Source organism: Tachyglossus aculeatus, chromosome 17 (genome assembly GCF_015852505.1).
Source record: "Tachyglossus aculeatus isolate mTacAcu1 chromosome 17, mTacAcu1.pri, whole genome shotgun sequence".
Taxonomy (NCBI): Eukaryota; Metazoa; Chordata; class Mammalia; order Monotremata; family Tachyglossidae; genus Tachyglossus; species Tachyglossus aculeatus.
In genome coordinates, this window is record NC_052082.1 from 56,374,988 (window position 1) to 56,393,553 (window position 18,566).

At 48.1% G+C, this 18,566-nt stretch overlaps 1 protein-coding gene across 1 annotated transcript in view; it reads left to right on the forward strand.

The window, feature by feature from the left end:
* TMEM132E (transmembrane protein 132E) overlaps positions 1–18,566 on the forward strand; it is a 65,079-nt gene that overhangs the window by 37,383 nt on the left and 9,130 nt on the right. The window contains exons 4-6 of the mRNA XM_038759300.1: positions 2,475–2,615; positions 12,420–12,615; positions 14,691–14,834. Coding sequence (XP_038615228.1) covers positions 2,475–2,615; positions 12,420–12,615; positions 14,691–14,834 — 481 coding nt within the window. The remainder of the gene's footprint in view (positions 1–2,474; positions 2,616–12,419; positions 12,616–14,690; positions 14,835–18,566) is intronic.

Sequence of the window (18,566 nt, forward strand, 5' to 3'; positions counted from 1 at the left end):
GTTGGCGTTTGTTAAGCGCTCGCTGTGTGCACAGCACTGTTCTAACCGCTGGGGTAGATGCAATCAATCGATCGCATTTCTTGATCACAACCCTCAGAATCATAATAATCATGATAATGTTGGTATTTGTTAAGCGCTCACTGTGTGCACAGCACTGTTCTAAGCGCCGGGGTTGATGCAATCAGCCAATCGATCGGATTTATTAAGCGCTTACTGTGTGCAGGGCGCTGGACTAAGCACTTGGGAAGTCCAAGTTGGCGAAACGCCTCCGTCCCCGCCTTCACCCTCAGGCACGAAGACACCGGCGCCTCACCACCATCAGAGTCATCAGAATCATAATAATGTTGCTATTTGTTAAGCGCTCACTGTGTGCAAAGCACTGTTCTAAGCGCTGGGGTAGATGCAGTCGATCGTATTTCTTGATCACAACCATCAGAATCATCAGAATCATAATAATAATAATAATAGTCATATAAGTGCTTACTATGTGCCAAGCGCTGGGGAGGATACAAGGTCATCAGGTTGCCCCACAGGGGGCTCACAGTCTTCATCCCCATTTGGCAGATGAGGGAACGGAGGCCCAGAGAAGTGAAGCGACTTGCCCAAAGCCACACAGCTTATAAGCGGCGGAGCCGGGATTCGAACCTGAGACCTCGGACTCCCAAGCCCCGGCTCTTTCCGCTGAGCCACGCTGTTCATCATCATCCTCATCATCATAATATTTGCCCGTGCCTTCCTTCAGGGTATTTGTTCATTCCTTCAGTCGTACTGATGGAGCACCGACTGTGCAGAGCACTGGACTAAGCGCTTGGGAAGTACAAGACTGTGGGAACTTGGGAACTTAAGCTTGGGAAGTTTATGACTGTGAGCCCCTCGTGGGGCAACCTCATCACCTTGTATCCTCCCCAGCGCTTAGTACAGTGCTTTGCGCATAGTAAGCGCTTAATAAATGCCATTATTATTATTATTATTATTATTATTCTCTGGGCCTCAGCTCATCTGGCAAATGGGGATGAAGCCTGTGAGCCCCCCGTGGGACAACCTCATCATCTTGTATCCTCCCCAGCACTTAGAACAGTGCTTTGCACATAGTAAGCGCTTAATAAATGCCATCATTGTTATTATTATTATTATTCTCTGGGCCTCAGCTCATCTGGCAAATGGGGAGGAAGACTGTGAGCCCCCCGTGGGACAACCTCATCACCTTGTAACCTCCCCAGCGCTTAGAACAGTGCTTTGCACGTAGTAAGTGCTTAATAAATGCCATTATTATTATTATTATTATTGTTCTCTGGGCCTCAGCTCATCTGGAAAATGGGGATGAAGCCTGTGAGCCCCCCGTGGGACAACCTCATCACTTTGTAACCTCCCCAGCGCTTAGAACAGTGCTTTGCACATAGTAAGCGCTTAATAAATGCCATCATTATTGTTATTATTATTATTCTCTGGGCCTCAGCTCATCTGGCAAATGGGGAGGAAGACTGTGAGCCCCACGTGGGACAACCTCTTCACCTTTGTATCTACCCCAGTGCTTTGCACATACTAAGCGCTTAACAAATGCCATCATTTTTATCCACAAGTGCCGTGGGGCAGGGAGTTGAGCGAAGGGAGTGAATCGGGGTGACGGGGGAGAAGAGGAGAAGGGGGGCTCAGTCTGGGAAGGCCTCCTGGAGGAGGCAAGCCTTCGGCAGGGCTCTGAAGGGGGGAAGAATGATTGTTTGGCGGATTTCAACCGTATTTATTGAGCACTTACTGTGTGCAGAGCACTGTACTAAGCGTTTGGGAAGTCCAAGTTGGCAACATCTAGAGACGGTCCCTACCCGACAGCGGGCTCACAGTCTAGAAGGGGGAGACAGAGAACAGAACAAAGCATATTCATTCATTCATTCAATCAATTGTATTTATGGAGCGCTTACTGTGTGCAGAGCACTGTACTAAGCGCTTGGGAAGTCCAAGTGGGCAACATCTAGAGACGGTCCCTACCCAACAGTGGGCTCACAGGCTAGAAGGGCAAGACAGAGAACAAAACAAAACATATTCATTCATTCATTCATTCAATCTTATTTATTGAGCGCTTACTGTGTGCAGAGCACTGGACTAAGCGCTTGGGAAGTCCAAGTTGGCAACATCTAGAGACGGTCCCTACCCACAGTGGGCTCACAGGCTAGAAGGGGGAGATGGAGAACAAAACCAAACATATTCATTCATTCATTCCATCGTATTTATTGAGCGCTTACTGTGTGCAGAGCACTGGACTAAGCGCCTGGGGAGTCCAAGTTGGCAACATCTAGAGACGGTCCCTACCCGACAGCGGGCTCACAGGCTAGATTTGAGGAGGTGGGACGGCGGGCGGGCGGGCGGGAGGCCCGGTGAGAAGAGTGGCAGCGGAGGAGCGGGGGGCGCGGGCAGGGCTGGCGAAGGTTGCGGGGGGCGGGCTGGGGTGACCCCCATCTTTCCTCCCGGGCGCCCGCCAGGGTGAAGGCCAAGAAGGGGGTGACCCTCCTGCTCACCAAGTCCAGGAGCCCGCAGTGGCTGGTCAACTCTGAGCTCCTCCCCGGCGGGAAGCACTCCACCGCCACCGTCGACGTCTCCAGGGTCGGCGACCCCACCGTCGGGTAAGGCCCGCCGACCCCCGGGGCCCCCCGTCCGGGCCCGCTCGTGGCCCACATTCCCAAATGGTACTCTCCGAGCGCTTAGTACGGTGCTCCGCACACAGAAAGCGCTCAATAATAATAATTATGAAGGCATTTATTAAGCGCTTACTATGTGCAAAGCACTGCTCTGAGCGCTGGGGAGCTTACAAGGTGATCAAATAAGCGCTTAGTACATCATCATCAATCGTATTTATTGAGCGCTTACTGTGTGCGGAGCACTGCACTAAGCGCTTGGGAAGTACAAGCTGGCGACAGATAGAGACAGGCCCTACAGTCCCTACGGTACACAGTAAGTGCTCAATAAATACGATCGAAATACGGTTGAATGAATGAATGAATGAATGAATGAATGAATGTCAGCTCCTTGTGGGCAGGGATTGGGCCTGTTCTGTTGTCCTCCCCCAAGCGCTTAGTACAGTGCTCCACACTCAGTAAGCGCTCAATAAATACAATTGAATGAATGAATGAATGTCGGCTCCTTGTGGGCAGGGATTGGGCCTGTTCTATTGTCCTCCCCCAAGCGCTTAGTACAGTGCTCCGCACTCAGTAAGCGCTCAATAAATACAATTGAATGAATGAATGAATGTCGGCTCCTTGTGGGCGGGGATTGGGTCTGTTTATTGTCCTCTCCCAAGCGCTTAGTACAGTGCTCTGCACACAGTAAGCGCTCAATAAATCCGGTTGAATGATTGAATGAACGAATGTCAGCTCCTTGTGGGCAGGGGTTGGGCCGGTTCTGTTGTCCTCTCCCAAACGCTTAGTACAGTACTCTGCACACAGTAAGCGCTCAACAAGCGCCCCTTCCTTCCTCTCCCCCTCATCCCCCTCCCCATCCCCCCCTTCTTACCTCCTTCCCTTCCCCACAGCACCTGGATATATGGATATATGTTTGTACATATTTATTACTCTATTTATTTAGTTTACTTGTGCATATCTATTCTATTTATTTTATTTTGTTAGTAGGTTTGGTTTTGTTCTCTGTCTCCCCCTTTTAGACTGTGAGCCCACTGCTGGGTAGGGACTGTCTCTTTATGTTGCCAATTTGTACTTCCCAAGCGCTTAGTACAGTGCTCTGCACATAGTAAGCGCTCAATAAATACGATTGATGATGACGATGATGATGACTTAGACTTTGGCCAAGTCACTTCACTTCTCTGGGCCTCAGTTTCCTCACCTGTCAAATGGGGATGAAGACTGCGAGCCCCCCGTGGGACAACCTTGATTACCTTGTAACCTCCCCAGCTCTTAGAGCAGTGCTTGGCACATAGTAAGCGCTTAACAAATACCAACATTATTATTATTATTATTATTGAATGAACGTATGGGTGGATCAGGAGAAGCAGCGCGGTGTAGTGACTAGATCCCAAACCTGGGAGTTGCAAGGTCATCCATTCATTCAGTCGTATTTATTGAGCACTTACTGTGTGCAGAGCACTGTACTAAGCGCTTGGGAAGTACAAGTTGGCAACATATAGAGACGGTCCCTACCCAACAGTGGGCTTACAGTCTAGTAGAATGCTCTGCACACAAGGTCATAATAATAATAATAATAATAATAATAATGTTGGTATTTTTAAGCGCTTACTATGTGCAAAGCACTGTTCTAAGCGCTGGGGAGGATACATGTGGGGCTCACAATCTTAATCCCCATTTTACAGATGAGGGAACTGAGGCCCAGAGAAGTGAAGTGACTTGCCCAGAGTCACCCAGCTGACAAGGGGCGGGGCCGGGATTTGAACCCGCGGCCTCCGACTCCAAAGCCCGGCCTCTTTAATGAGCTCAGAGGAGCTGGTGGGTCATGAGTTCTAATCTCCACCCCTTGTCTGCTGTGTGGCCTTGGGCGAGCCGCTTCACTTCTCTGAGCCTCGGTGATCTCATCTGGAAAATGGGGATTAAAAGCGCGACCTCCACGTGGGACAACCTGAATACCCTGTATCCTCCCCGGCGTCTAGAACAGTGCTTGGCGCAGAGTAAGCGCTTAACAAGTACCAGAATGATTATTTTTACTATTATTATCCACCCCAGTGGCCGCCCAGCGCTTAATAAGCGCTTAACAAATACCACAGTGATTATTATTTCTATCATCAGCCTCGTAAGGCTCCGGGCGGCCGGGGCGTTTACAGCCATGGCGGTCGCCTTTTAAGAGAAGGACCCGGAATGAAATATTAATCAATCAATCAATCACTCAATCGTATTTATTGAGCGCTGACTATGTGCAGAGCACTGTACTAAGCGCTTGGGAAGTACAAATTGGCAACATATAGAGACAGTCCCTACCCAACCGTGGGCTCACAGTCTAAAAGGGGGAGAAGTATGGAATATTAAGATTATAAATTCATATCATGAACTCATATTAATGGAATGGAAAGGATGAGGGACTCGGGAATGCTTCCCGCCCTCGCACTCGCCACCCGTCGCCCCTCAGCGAGACGCTGGCATTCGAAGGATTTAATCTTTCTTGGCATTTAAGGGGCGGTGGGTGTCAGCTGCCGCCCGACAGCTGGAGGAAGGGGGAGAAGAAAAGAGGCCTAGGCTCAGAGGACGCCATTCATTCAATCGATCGTATTTACTGAGCGCTTACTGTGTGCAGAGCACTCATTCAATCGTATTTATTGAGCGCCTACTGTGTGCAGAGCACTATACTAAGCACTTGGGAAGTACATGTGGAGACGGTCCCCCGCAGCGGGCTCACTGGACTAAGCACTGGGGAGAGGACAGTCAGCGCTTAGAACGGTGCTTTGCACGTAGTAAGCGCTTAATAAATGCCATCATTATTATAACAATATCACTGACACATTCCCCACCCATGAGGTGTTTATGTGGATCAGTCGGTCCTATGTATTGAGCGCTTACTCTGTGCAGAGCGCCGGACTAAATGCTGGGGAGAGCACGGCAGAATTAGGGAGCCCGCTGTTGGGTAGGGACCGTCTCTGTATGTTCATTCATTCATTCAGTTATATTTATTGAGCGCTTACTGTGTGCAGAGCACTGTACTGAGCGCTTGGGAAGTACAAGTTGGCAACATATAGAGACGGTCCCCCACGGCGGGCTCACTGGACTAAGCACTGGGGAGAGGACAGTCAGCGCTTAGAACGGTGCTTTGCACGTAGTAAGCACTTAATAAATGCCATCATTATTATAACAATATCACTGACACATTCCCCACCCATGAGGTGTTTACGAGGATCAGTTGGTCCTATTTATTGAGCGCTTACTCTGTGCAGAGCGCCTTACTAAATGCTGGGGAGAGCACGGCAGAATTAGGGAGCCCGCTGTTGGGTAGGGACCGTCTCTATATATTCATTCATTCATTCAGTCGTATTTATTGAGCGCTTACTGTGTGCAGAGCACTGTACTGAGCGCTTGGAAAGTACAAGTTGGCAACATATAGAGACGGTCCCCCACAGCGGGCTCACTGGACTAAGCACTGGGGAGAGGACAGTCAGCGCTTAGAACGGTGCTTTGCACATAGTAAGCGCTTAATAAATGCCATCATTATTATAACAATATCACTGACACACTCCCCACCCATGAGGTGTTTATGTGGATCAGTCGGTCCTATTGTTTGAGCGCTTACTCTGTGCAGAGCGCCGGACTAAATGCTGGGGAGAGCACGGCAGAATTAGGGAGCCCGCTGTTGGGCAGGGACCATCTCTATATGTTCATTCATTCATTCAGTCGTATTTATTGAGCGCTTACTGTGTGCAGAGCATTCATTCATTCAATCGTATTTATTGAGCGCTTACTGTGTGCAGAGCACTGTACTGAACGCTCGGGAAGTCCAAGTTGGCAACATATAGAGACGGTCCCTACCCAACAGCGAGCTCACCGGACTAAGCGCTGGGGAGAGGACAGTCAGCGCTTAGAATAATACTAATGGTGGCATTTATTAAGCGCTTACTATGTGCAGAGCACTGTTCTAAGCGCTGGGGGGGATACAAGGTGATCAGGTTGTCCCGCGTGGGGCTCACAGTTATCATCCCCATTTTACAGAGGAGGTCACTGAGGCTCCGAGAAGTTAAATGACTTGCCCAAGGTCACACAGCAGACACGTGGTGGAGCCGGGATTCGAACCCATGACCTCTGACTCCAAAGCCCGGGCTCTTTCCACTGAGCCACGCTGCAGTGCTTTGCAAATAGTAAGCGCTTAATAAATGCCATCATTATTATAACAATATCGCCGACACATTCCCCACCCACGAGGAGCTTAGGTGGATCAGTTGGTCCTATGTATTGAGCGCTTACTCTGTGCAGAGCGCCGGACTAAATGCTGGGGAGAGCACGGCAGAATTAGGGAGCCCGCTGTTGGGTAGGGACCCTCACTATATGTTCATTCATTCATTCAGTCGTATTTATTGAGCGCCTACTGTGTGCAGAGCACTGTACTGAGCGCTTGGGAAGTACAAGTTGGCAACATATAGAGACGGTCCCCCACGGCGGGCTCACTGGACTAAGCACTGGGGAGAGGACAGTCAGCGCTTAGAATGGTGCTTTGCACGTAGTAAGCGCTTAATAAATGCCATCATTATTATAACAATATCACCGACACATTCCCTACCCACGAGGTGTTTATGTGGATCAGTTGGTCCTATGTATTGAACGCTTACTCTGTGCAGAGCACCGGACTAAATGCTGGGGAGAGCACGGCAGAATTAGGGAGCCCGCTGTTGGGTAGGGACCGTCTCTATATATTCATTCATTCATTCAGTCGTATTTATTGAGCGCTTACTGTGTGCAGAGCACTGTACTGAGCGCTTGGAAAGTACAAGTTGGCAACATATAGAGACGGTCCCCCACAGCGGGCTCCCTGGACTAAACACTGGCGAGAGGACAGTCAGCGCTTAGAACGGTGCTTTGCACGTAGTAAGCACTTAATAAATGCCATCATTATTATAACAATATCACCGACACATTCCCCACCCATGAGGTGTTTATGTGGATCAGTCGGTCCTATTTATTGAGCGCTTACTCTGTGCAGAGCGCCGGACTAAATGCTGGGGAGAGCACGGCAGAATTAGGGAGCTCGCCAGGATGGATCCAAGCTCTCTATGTTGCCCGCTGGTACTTCCCAAGCGCTTAGTCCAGTGCTCTGCACATAGTAAGCACTCAATCAAGATGAATGAATGAATGAATGAAGCCAATTCAGTTGGAAAGTTTGGGGAGAAGAGGGCTTCTTCAGGGAGGGCCTCTTGGAGGAGATGTGGAGGTGGGGAGTCGCACAGCTGACAATGGGAGGAGCCGGGATTTGAACCCATGACCTCTGACTCCAAAGCCCGGGCTCTTTCCACTGAGCCACGAGCTCTTAACAAATACCACTATTATTATTCTGGACTTCTCCGACTAAACCCTGGTTTCCTTTTTTTATGGCATTTATTAAGCACTTACTACGTGCAAAGCACTGTTCTAAGCGCTGGGGAGGTTACAAGGTGATCAGGTTGTCCCATGGGGGGCTCACAGTCTTAATCCCCATTTTACAGATGAGGGAACTGAGGCCCAGAGAAGTGAAGTGACTTGCCCAAGGTCACTCAGCAGAGGATTAAAAGTGCAAGCCCCTGGTGGGACACCCTGATGACCTTGTAATAATAATAATAATAATTATAATGGCATTTATTAAGCGCTTACTATGTGCAAAGCACTGTTCCAAGCGCTGAGGAGGTTACAAGGTGATCAGTTTGTCCCACGGGGGGCTCACAGTCTTCATCCCCATTTGACAGATGAGGTGACTGAGGCCCAGAGAAGTGAAGTGACTTGCCCAAGGTCACTCAGCTGAGGATTAAAAGTGCAAGCCCCTCGTGGGACACCCTGATGACCTTGTAATAATAATAATAATAATAATGATGGCATTTATTAAGTGCTTACTATGTGCAAAGCACTGTTCTAAGCGCTGAGGAGGTTACAAGGTGACCAGTTTGTCCCACGGGGGGCTCACAGTCTTCATCCCCATTTGACAGATGAGGTGACTGAGGCCCAGAGAAGTGAAGTGACTTGCCCAAGGTCACTCAGCAGAGGATTAAAAGTTCAAGCCCCCCGTGGGACACCCTGATGACCCTGTAATAATAATAATAATAATAATAATAATAATAGCATTTATTAAGCGCTTACTATGTGCAAAGCACTGTTCTAAGCGCTGAGAAGGTTACAAGGTGATCAGGTTGTCCCATGGGGGGCTCACAGTCTTCATCCCCATTTGACAGATGAGGTGACTGAGGCCCAGAGAAGTGAAGTGATTTACCCAAAGCCACACAGCTGACAATTGGCGGAGCCGGGATTTGAACCCACGACCTCTGACTCCAAAGCTCTTAACAAATACGATTGTTATTAATTATTATCCCGGCCTTCCCTGACCCAACCCTGGTTTCCTCTTCTCCCGCTCCTTTCTGTGTCGCCCTCCCACTTGGATTTCTAGACTGTGAGCCCACTGTTGGGTAGGGACCGTCTCTATACGTGTCCTTCCCAAGCGCTTAGTCCAGTGCTCCGCACACAGTAAGCGCTCAATAAATAAGATTGAATGAATGAAATGAATGTCCTTCCCAAGCGCTTAGTCCGATGCTCCGCACACAGTAAGCGCTCAACAAATACGATTAAATGAATGAAATGAATGTCCTTCCCAAGCGCTTAGTCCGGTGCTCCGCACACAGTAAGCGCTCAATAAATACGATTGAATGAATGAAATGAATGTCCTTCCCAAGCGCTTAGTCCGATGCTCCGCACACAGTAAGCGCTCAACAAATACGATTGAATGAATGAAATGAATGTCCTTCCCAAGCGCTTAGTCCGGTGCTCCGCACACAGTAAGCGCTCAATAAATACGATTGAATGAATGAAATGAATGTCCTTCCCAAGGGCTTAGTCCAGTGCTCCGCACACAGTAAGCGCTCAACAAATACGATTGAATGAATGAAATGAATGTCCTTCCCAAGCGCTTAGTCCGGTGCTCCGCACACTGTAAGCGCTCAATAAATACAATTGAATGAATGAAATGAATGTCCTTCCCAAGCGCTTAGTCTGGCGCACCGCACACAGTAAGCGTTCAATAAATACGATTGAATGAATGAAACGAATGTCCTTCCCAAGCGCTTAGTCCACTGCTCTGCACACAGTAAGTGCTCAACAAATACGATTGAATGAATGAAATGAATGTCCTTCCCAAGCGCTTAGTCCGGTGCTCCACACACAGTAAGTGCTCAATAAATACGATTGAATGAATGAAATGAATGTCCTTCCCAAGCGCTTAGTCCGGTGCTCCGCACACCGTAAGGGCTCAATAAATACAATTGAATGCATGAAATGAATGTCCTTCCCAAGCGCTTAGTCCGGTGCTCCGCACACAGTAAGCGCTCAACAAATACGATTGAATGAAAGAAATGAATGTACTTCCCAAGGGCTTAGTCCAGTGCTCCGCACACAGTAAGCGTTCAATAAATATGATTGAATGAATGACCTTCCCAAGCGCTTAGTCCGGTGCTCCACACACAGTAAGCGTTCAATAAATACGAATGAATGAATGAATGACCTTCCCAAGCGCTTAGTCCGGTGCTCCACACACAGTAAGCGTTCAATAAATACGAATGAATGAATGAAATGAATGACCTTCCCAAGCGCTTAGTCCGGTGCTCCGCACACAGTAAGTGCTCAACAAATACGATTGAATGAATGAAATGAATGTCCTTCCCAAGGGCTTAGTCCGGTGCTCCGCACACAGTAAGTGCTCAATAAATACGATTGATGAATGAAATGAATGTCCTTCCCAAGCGCTTAGTCTGGTGCTCCACACACAGTAAGTGCTCAACAAATACAATTGAGTGAATGAAATGAATGTCCTTCCCAAGGGCTTAGTCCAGTGCTCCGCACACAGTAAGCGCTCAATAAATACGATTGAATGAATGAAATGAATGTCCTTCCCAAGCGCTTAGTCCGGTGCTCCGCACACAGTAAGCACTCAATAAATACGATTGAATGAATGAAATGAATGTCCTTCCCAAGCGCTTAGTCCGGTGCTCCGCACACAGTAAGCGCTCAATAAATACGATTGAATGAATGAAATGAATGTCCTTCCCAAGGGCTTAGTCCGGTGCTCCGCACACAATAAGCGCTCAATAAGTATGATTGAATGAATGAAATGAATGTCCTTCCCAAGCGCTTAGTCCAGTGCTCCGCACACAGTAAGTGCTCAACAAAAATGATTGAATGAAAGAAATGAATGTACTTCCCAAGGGCTTAGTCCAGTGCTCCGCACACAGTAATTGCTCAACAAAAATGATTGAATGAAAGAAATGAATGTACTTCCCAAGGGCTTAGCCCAGTGCTCCGCACACAGTAAGTGCTCAATAAATACGATTGAGTGAATGAATGAATGAATGAGAGAGTTGGGGGGTCCGGCGTCTCAGGATGGGGAGCGAGTTCCACGCCGGTGGGGAGAGGGGTTGGCTATGAGCTAGACGACATCAGGGCCCGGCTGGACTAGGAGCTGAGTGAGGTGTGAGATAGGCGGGCGGAGGCAAGACGTGCGGTGCCCCGCATATTTATTTATTTATATTTATTTACATGTTTATTCTATTTATTTTATTTTGTTAATCTGTTTGGTTTTGTTCTCTGTCTCCCCCTTCTCGACTGTGAGCCCGCCGTCGGGTAGGGACCGTCTCTAGACGTTGCCGACTTGGACTTCCCAAGCGCTCAGTCCAGTGCTCTGCACCCAGTAAGCGCTCAATAAAGACGATTGAATGAATAAATGAATCTGTTTTGTCTTGTTGTCCGTCTCCCCCTTCTAGCCCGTGAGCCCGCCGTCGGGTAGGGACCGGCTCTAGATGTCTCCGACTTGGACTTCCCAAGCGCTTAGTCAATCAATCAATCGTATTTATTGATCATTTATTGCCATCATCATCCTTTTTATTATTATTATTATTATTATTACAAGTTGGCACCATATAGAGCCGGTCCCTACCCAACAGTGGGCTCACAGTCTAGAAGGGGGAGACAGAGAACAAAACCAATCATATTAACAAAATAAAATAAATAGAATAGATATGTACAAGTAAAATAAATAGAGTAATAAATCCATACATCCATATATACAGGTGCTGTGGGGAAGGGAAGGAGGTAGGGCGGGGGGGCAATCAATCAATTGTATTTATTGAGCGCTTACTGTGTGCAGAGCACCGTACTAAGCGCTTGGGAAGTACAAGTTGGCAACATATAGAGACGGTCCCTACCCAACAGTGGGCTCACAGTCTAAAAGGGGGAGGCAGAGAACAAAACGAAACATACTAACAAAATAAAATAAATAGAATAGATGTGTACAAGTGCTCTGCACACAGTGAGCGCTCCAGAAATACGATTGATTGATTGATTGATTGATTGATTGATTGATTGGCCCTGCTGAGAGCTCACCTCCTCCAGGAGGCCTTCCCAGACTGAGCCCCTTCTTTCCTGTCCCCCTCGTCGCCCTCTCCATCCCCCCATCTTACCTCCTTCCCTTCCCCACAGCACCTGTATATATGTATATATGGTTGTACATATTTATTACTCTATTTATTTATTTATTTATTTATTTTACTTGTACATTTCTAGCCTACTTATTTTATTTTGTTGGTATGTTTGGTTCTGTTCTCTGTCTCCCCCTTTTAGACTGTGAGCCCACTGTTGGGCAGGGACTGTCTCTATGTGATGCCAATTTGTACTTCCCAAGCGCTTAGTACAGTGCTCTGCACATAGTAAGCGCTCAATAAATACGATTGATTGATTGATTGATTGATTGCCCCCCGGCAGGGCGGGCCCGGCGGCCCACGAGGTCCTGCAGCTGGACTTCGAGATGGAGAACTTCACCAGCCAGTCGGTGAAGCGGCGCATCCTGTGGCACGTGGAGTACCGGGCCCGCGGCCCGCCGCCCCCCGACCCCGACAAGGTGGTGACCGAGCTGACCGTCGTCCAGAGGGACATCCACGCCATCCTGCCCCTCGCCATGGTGAGCCCCCGCCCCGCTTGGGCCACCTCTAATCGCCAACCCAAGCGCTCAGTCCAGTGCTCTGCCCGCAGTAAGCGCTCGGTAAATACGACTGAATGAATGAATCTCGCGGACACCCGCGCCGCACAACTCCCCGACACAACGCCCTTCACGCCCACGCATGGCCTCCCCTAACATCGCGCGTACGGACGTTTAAGAAGTGGCCCGGCCTATTGGGCAAAGCTTGGGGTCAGAAGCTCCGCCGCTTGTCTGCTGTGTGACCTGAATAATAATAATAATAATAATAATAATAATAATAATAATGGCATTCATTAAGCGCTTACTAGTCCTTCTAGACAGTGAGCCCACTGTAAGTCATAATAATAATGGCATTCATTAAGTGCTTACTAGTCCTTCTAGACAGTGAGCCCACTGTAAGTAATAATAAAAATGGCATTCATCAAGCGCTTACTAGTCCTTCTAGACAGTGAGCCCACTGTAAGTCATAATAATAATGGCATTCATTAAGCGCTTACTAGTCCTTCTAGACCGTGAGCCCACTGTTGGTAATTAATAATAATAATGGCATTCATTAAGCGCTTACTAGTCCTTCTAGACAGTGAGCCCACTGTTGGTAATTAATAATAATAATGGCATTCATTAAGCGCTTACTAGTCCTTCTAGACAGTGAGCCCACTGTTGGTAATTAATAATAATAATGGCATTCATTAAGCGCTTACTAGTCCTTCTAGACAGTGAGCCCACTGTAAGTCATAATAATAATGGCATTCATTAAGCGCTTACTAGTCCTTCTAGACAGTGAGCCCACTGTTGGTAAATAATAATAATAATAATGGCATTCATTAAGCGCTTACTAGTCCTTCTAGACAGTGAGCCCACTGTAAGTAATAATAAAAATGGCATTCATTAAGCGCTTACTAGTCCTTCTAGACAGTGAGCCCACTGTAAGTCATAATAATAATGACATTTATTAAGTGCTTACTAGTCCTTCTAGACAGTGAGCCCACTGTAATTAATAATAATAAAAATGGCATTCATTAAATGCTTACTAGTCCTTCTAGACAGTGAGCCCACTGTTGGTAATTAATAATAATAATGGCATTCATTAAGTGCTTACTAGTCCTTCTAGACAGTGAGCCCACTGTAAGTCATAATAAAAATGGCATTCATTAAGCGCTTACTAGTCCTTCTAGACAGTGAGCCCACTGTAAGTCATAATAAAAATGGCATTCATTAAGCGCTTACTAGTCCTTCTAGACAGTGAGCCCACTGTTGGTAATTAATAATAATAATGGCATTCATTAAGCGCTTACTAGCCCTTCTATCAATCAATCAATCAATTGTATTTATTGAACATTAACTTGTGTGCAGAGCACTGTCCTAAGCGCTTGGGAAGCTTCTAGACAGTGAGCCCACTGTTGGGTAGGGACCGTGTCTATATGTTGCCAACTTGGACTTCCCAAGCGCTCAGTACAGTGCTCTGCACACAGTAAGCGCTCAATAAATACGATGGAATGAATGAACGAATGTGCAAAGCACTGTTCTAAGCATTGGGGAGGTTACAAGCTGATCAGGTTGTCCCACAGGGGGCTCACAGTCTTAATCCCCATTTTACAGATGAGGGAACTGAGGCCCAGAGAAGTAAAGTGACTTGCCCAAAGCCACACAGCTGGCAATTGGCAGAGTCAGGACTTGAACCCATGACCTCTGACTCCAAAGCCCGGGCTCTTTCCACTGAGCCCCGCTGCTTCTCTATATGCTTAGAATAAATATATGTTGCCAACTTGGACTTCCCAAGCGCTTAGTCCAGTGCTCCGCACACAGTCAGCGCTCAATAAATACGATTGATTGATTGATTGATTGAAATAGAATAGATATGTACAAATAGAATAAATAGAGTAATATTCAATGGTGCAGACGGGTCTCCGTTGAGGCCTAGATTTTAGGGGGCTGTGGGAGACGGGGAGGCCGTGCGTCGGGGCCCGGTGAGGAGGACCGGAGGGACGTCGAGGCCGGGCCCGGCGGGCGCGGAGGGCAGGGCGGGGGGTCCCCGCGGGCTGACCCGTCTCCCCCAGGACACGGAGATCATCAACACGGCCATCCTGACCGGGAGGACGGTGGCCATCCCAGTCAAGGTCATCGCCGTCGAGGCGACCGGCGCCGTGGTGGACGTCTCGGCCCTGGTGGAGTGCCAGTCGGACAACGAGGACATCATCAAGGTGGGCGCCCCTCATCCAGCCCCCCGCCCCGCCCTTCTAGACTGTGAGCCCGCTGTCGGGTAGGGACCGTCTCTGTATGTTGCCAACTTGGACTTCCCAAGCGCTTAGTACAGTGCCCTGCACACCGTAAGCGCTCAATAAATACGATGGAATGAATGATACGGGAGACGTCAATAGCCCGGATTCCCACTTTCCCTCTTCGGAGGGAGCGGAGGAGTGTGAGGGCCCGGTCGGAGGAGGAGTAGCAAGGGGGCGAGGGGATGGATTTTGTTCTCTACCTCCCCTTTCTAGCCTGTGAGCCTGCTGTTGGGTAGGGACCGGCTCTAGATGTTGCCAACTTGGACTTCCCAAGCGCTTAGTCCAGTGCTCTGCACACAGTAAGCGCTCAATAAATACAATTGAATGAATGAATGAGTATGTTTTGTTTTGTTCTCCGTCTTCCCCTTCTAGCCTGTGAGCCCACTGTTGGGTAGGGACCGGCTCTAGATGTTGCCAACTTGGACTTCCCAAGCACTTAGTCCAGTGCTCTGCACACAGTAAGCGCTCAATAAATACGATTGAATGAATGAATGAATCTGTTTTGTCTTGTTGTCTGTCTCCCCCTTCTAGACTGTGAGCCCGCTGTGGGGTAGGGACCGTCTCTAGATGTTGCCAACTTGGACTTCCCAAGCGCTTAGTCCGGAGCTCTGCACACAGTAAGCACTCAATCAATCAATCAATCAATCAATCGTATTTAGTGAGCACTTACTGTGTGCAGAGCACTGGACTAAGCGCTTGGGAAGTCCAAGTTGGCAACATAGAGAGACGGTCCCTACCCAACAGTGGGCTCGCAGTCTAGAAGGGGGAGACAGACAACAAAACCAAACATATTAACAAAATAAAATAAATAGAATAGATATGTACAAGTAAAATAAATAAATAAATCAATAGAGTAATAAATATGTACAAAGATATATCCATATATACAGGTGCTGTGGAATAAATACGATTGAATGAATGAATGAATATATTTTGTCTTGTTGTCTGTCTCCCCCTTGTAGACTGTGAGCCCGCTGTTGGGTAGGGACCATCTCTAGATGTTGCCGACTTGGACTTCCCAAGCGCTTAGTACAGTGCTCTGCACACAGTAAGCGCTCAGTAAATATGATTGATTGATTGATTGATTGATTGGACTTCCCAAGCGCTTAGTACAGTGTTCCACACACAGTAAGCGCTCAATAAATGCGATTGATTGATTGGACTTCCCAAGCGCTTAGTACATTGTTCTGCACACAGTAAACGCTCAATAAATATGATTGAATAAATGAATGAATGACTGGAATGTTGCCAACTTGTACCTCCCAAGCGCTTAGTACAGTACTCTGCACATAGTAAGCACTCAATAAATACAATTGAATGAATGAATGCAGATATTTTACTCTATTCTACTTGTACATATTTACTATTTATCTTATTTAATATATTTTGTATTGTCGTCTGTCTCCCCCTTCTAGCCTGTGAGCCCGCTGTTGGGTAGGGACCGTGTCTAGATGTTGCCAACTTGGACTTCTCAAGCGCTTAGTACAGTGTTCCGCACACAGTAAGCGCTCAATAAATATGATTGAATAAATGAATGAACGAATGGAATCTTGCCAGCTTGTACTTCCCAAGCGCTTAGTAAAGTGCTCCGCACACAGTAAGCGCTCAACAAATCCGATTGAATGAATGAATGCAGATATTTTACTCTATTCTACTTGTACATATTTACTGTTTATCTTATTTAATATGTTTTGTATTGTCGTCTGTCTCCCCCTTCTAGCCTGTGAGCCCGCTGTTGGGTAGGGACCGTCTCTCTATGTTGCCAACTTGGACTTCCTAAGTGCTTAGTACAGTGTTCCGCACAGAGTAAGCGCTCAATAAATACGATTGAATAAATGAATGAACGACTGGAATGTTGCCAACTTGTACCTCCCAAGCGCTTAGTACAGTGCCCTGCACGCAGCAAGCGCTCAACAAATACGATTGAATGAATGAATCAACCACTGGAGGTTCTTGAGTAGTGGGGGAAAACGGACTGAACGGTTCTGCGGAAAAATGATCCGGGCGGCAGACTTCTAGACTGTGAGCCCGCTGTTGGGTAGGGACCGTCTCTATGTGTTGCCATCTTGTGCTTCCCAAGCGCTTAGTACAGTGCTCTGCACACAGGAAGCGCTCAATAAACACGATTGATTGATTGATTGATTGGGGAGAGGCAGGAAGCCAGGCAGTCAGCAAGGAGACCGGCGCAGTAAAGGAGGCAGGAGAGGAGGAGCGACTGTATTAATGTGGTAGCCGTTGGGATGGAGAGAAGCAGCGTGGCTCAGTGGAAAGAGCCCGGGCTCTGGAGTCAGAAGTCATGGGTTCAAATCCCGGCTCCGCCAATTGTCAGCTGGGTGACTTTGGGCAAGGCACTTCACTCCTCTGCGCATCAGTTCCCTCATCTGTGAAAGGGGGATGAAGACTGTGAGCCCCCCGTGGGACAATCTGATCACCTTGTATCCTCCCTGGCGCTTAGAACGGTGCTTTGCATATAGTAAGCGCTTAATAAATGCCATCATAATCGTATTTATTGAGTGCTTATTGTGTGAAGAGCACTGTTGGGAAGTACAAATCGGCATCATATCGAGACGGTCCCTACCCAACGAAGGATCCTGGGCTATCCTGGGAAATCTAGAGAAGCAGCGCGGCTCAGTGGAAAGAGCCCGGGCTTTGGAGTCAGAGGTCATGGGTTCGAATCCCAGCTCCTCCAATTGTCAGCTGGGTGACTTTGGGCAAGTCACTTCACTTCTCTGCGCCTCAGTTCCCTCATCTGGAAAATGGGGATGAAGACTGTGAGCCCCACGTGGGACAATCTGATCACCTTGTATCCTCCCTGGCACTTAGAACAGTGCTTTGCACATAGTAAGCACTTACTAACTGCCATCATAATCGTGTTTATTGGGCACTTACTGTGTGAAGAGCACTGTTGGGAAGTACAAATCGGCATCATATCGAGACGGTCCCTATCCAACAAAGGATCCTGGGATATCCTGGGATATCTAGAGAAGCAGCGTGGCTCAGTGGAAAGAGCCCAGGCTTTGGAGTCAGAGGTCATGGGTTTGAATCCCAGCTCCGTCAATTGTCAGCTGGGTGACTTTGGGCAAGTCACTTCACTTCTCTGGGCCTCAGTTCCCTCATCTGTAAAATGGGGATGAAGACTGTGAGCCCCCGGGGGGACAACCTGATCACCTTGTCATCTCCCCAGTGCTTTGCACATAGTAAGCGCTTAATAAATGCCATCATAATCGTATTTATTGAGCGCTCACCGTGTGAAGAGCACTGTCGGGAAGTACCAATCGGCTTCGTACCGAGACGGTCCCTACCCAGTAAAGGATCCGAAGCGCGTCCCTCCCCGCCGGGTGCCCCAGAGGGCAGAGGGGGTTAGAGAAGCAGCATGGCTCAGTGGAAAAGAGCCCGGGCTTTGGAGTCAGAGGTCATGGGTTCAAATCCCGGCTCTGCCAATTGTCAGCTGTGTGATTTTGGGCAAGTCACTTCACTTCTCTGGGCTTCAGTTCCCTCATCTGTAAAATGGGGGTGAAGACTGTGAGCCCCCCGTGGGCCAACCTGATCACCTTGTAACCTCCCCAGCGCTGAGGACAGTGCTTGGCACATAGTAAGCGCTTAATAAATGCCATTATTTCATTTTTTTTTCTCGGTTTGGGGGTCGGTGGGGAG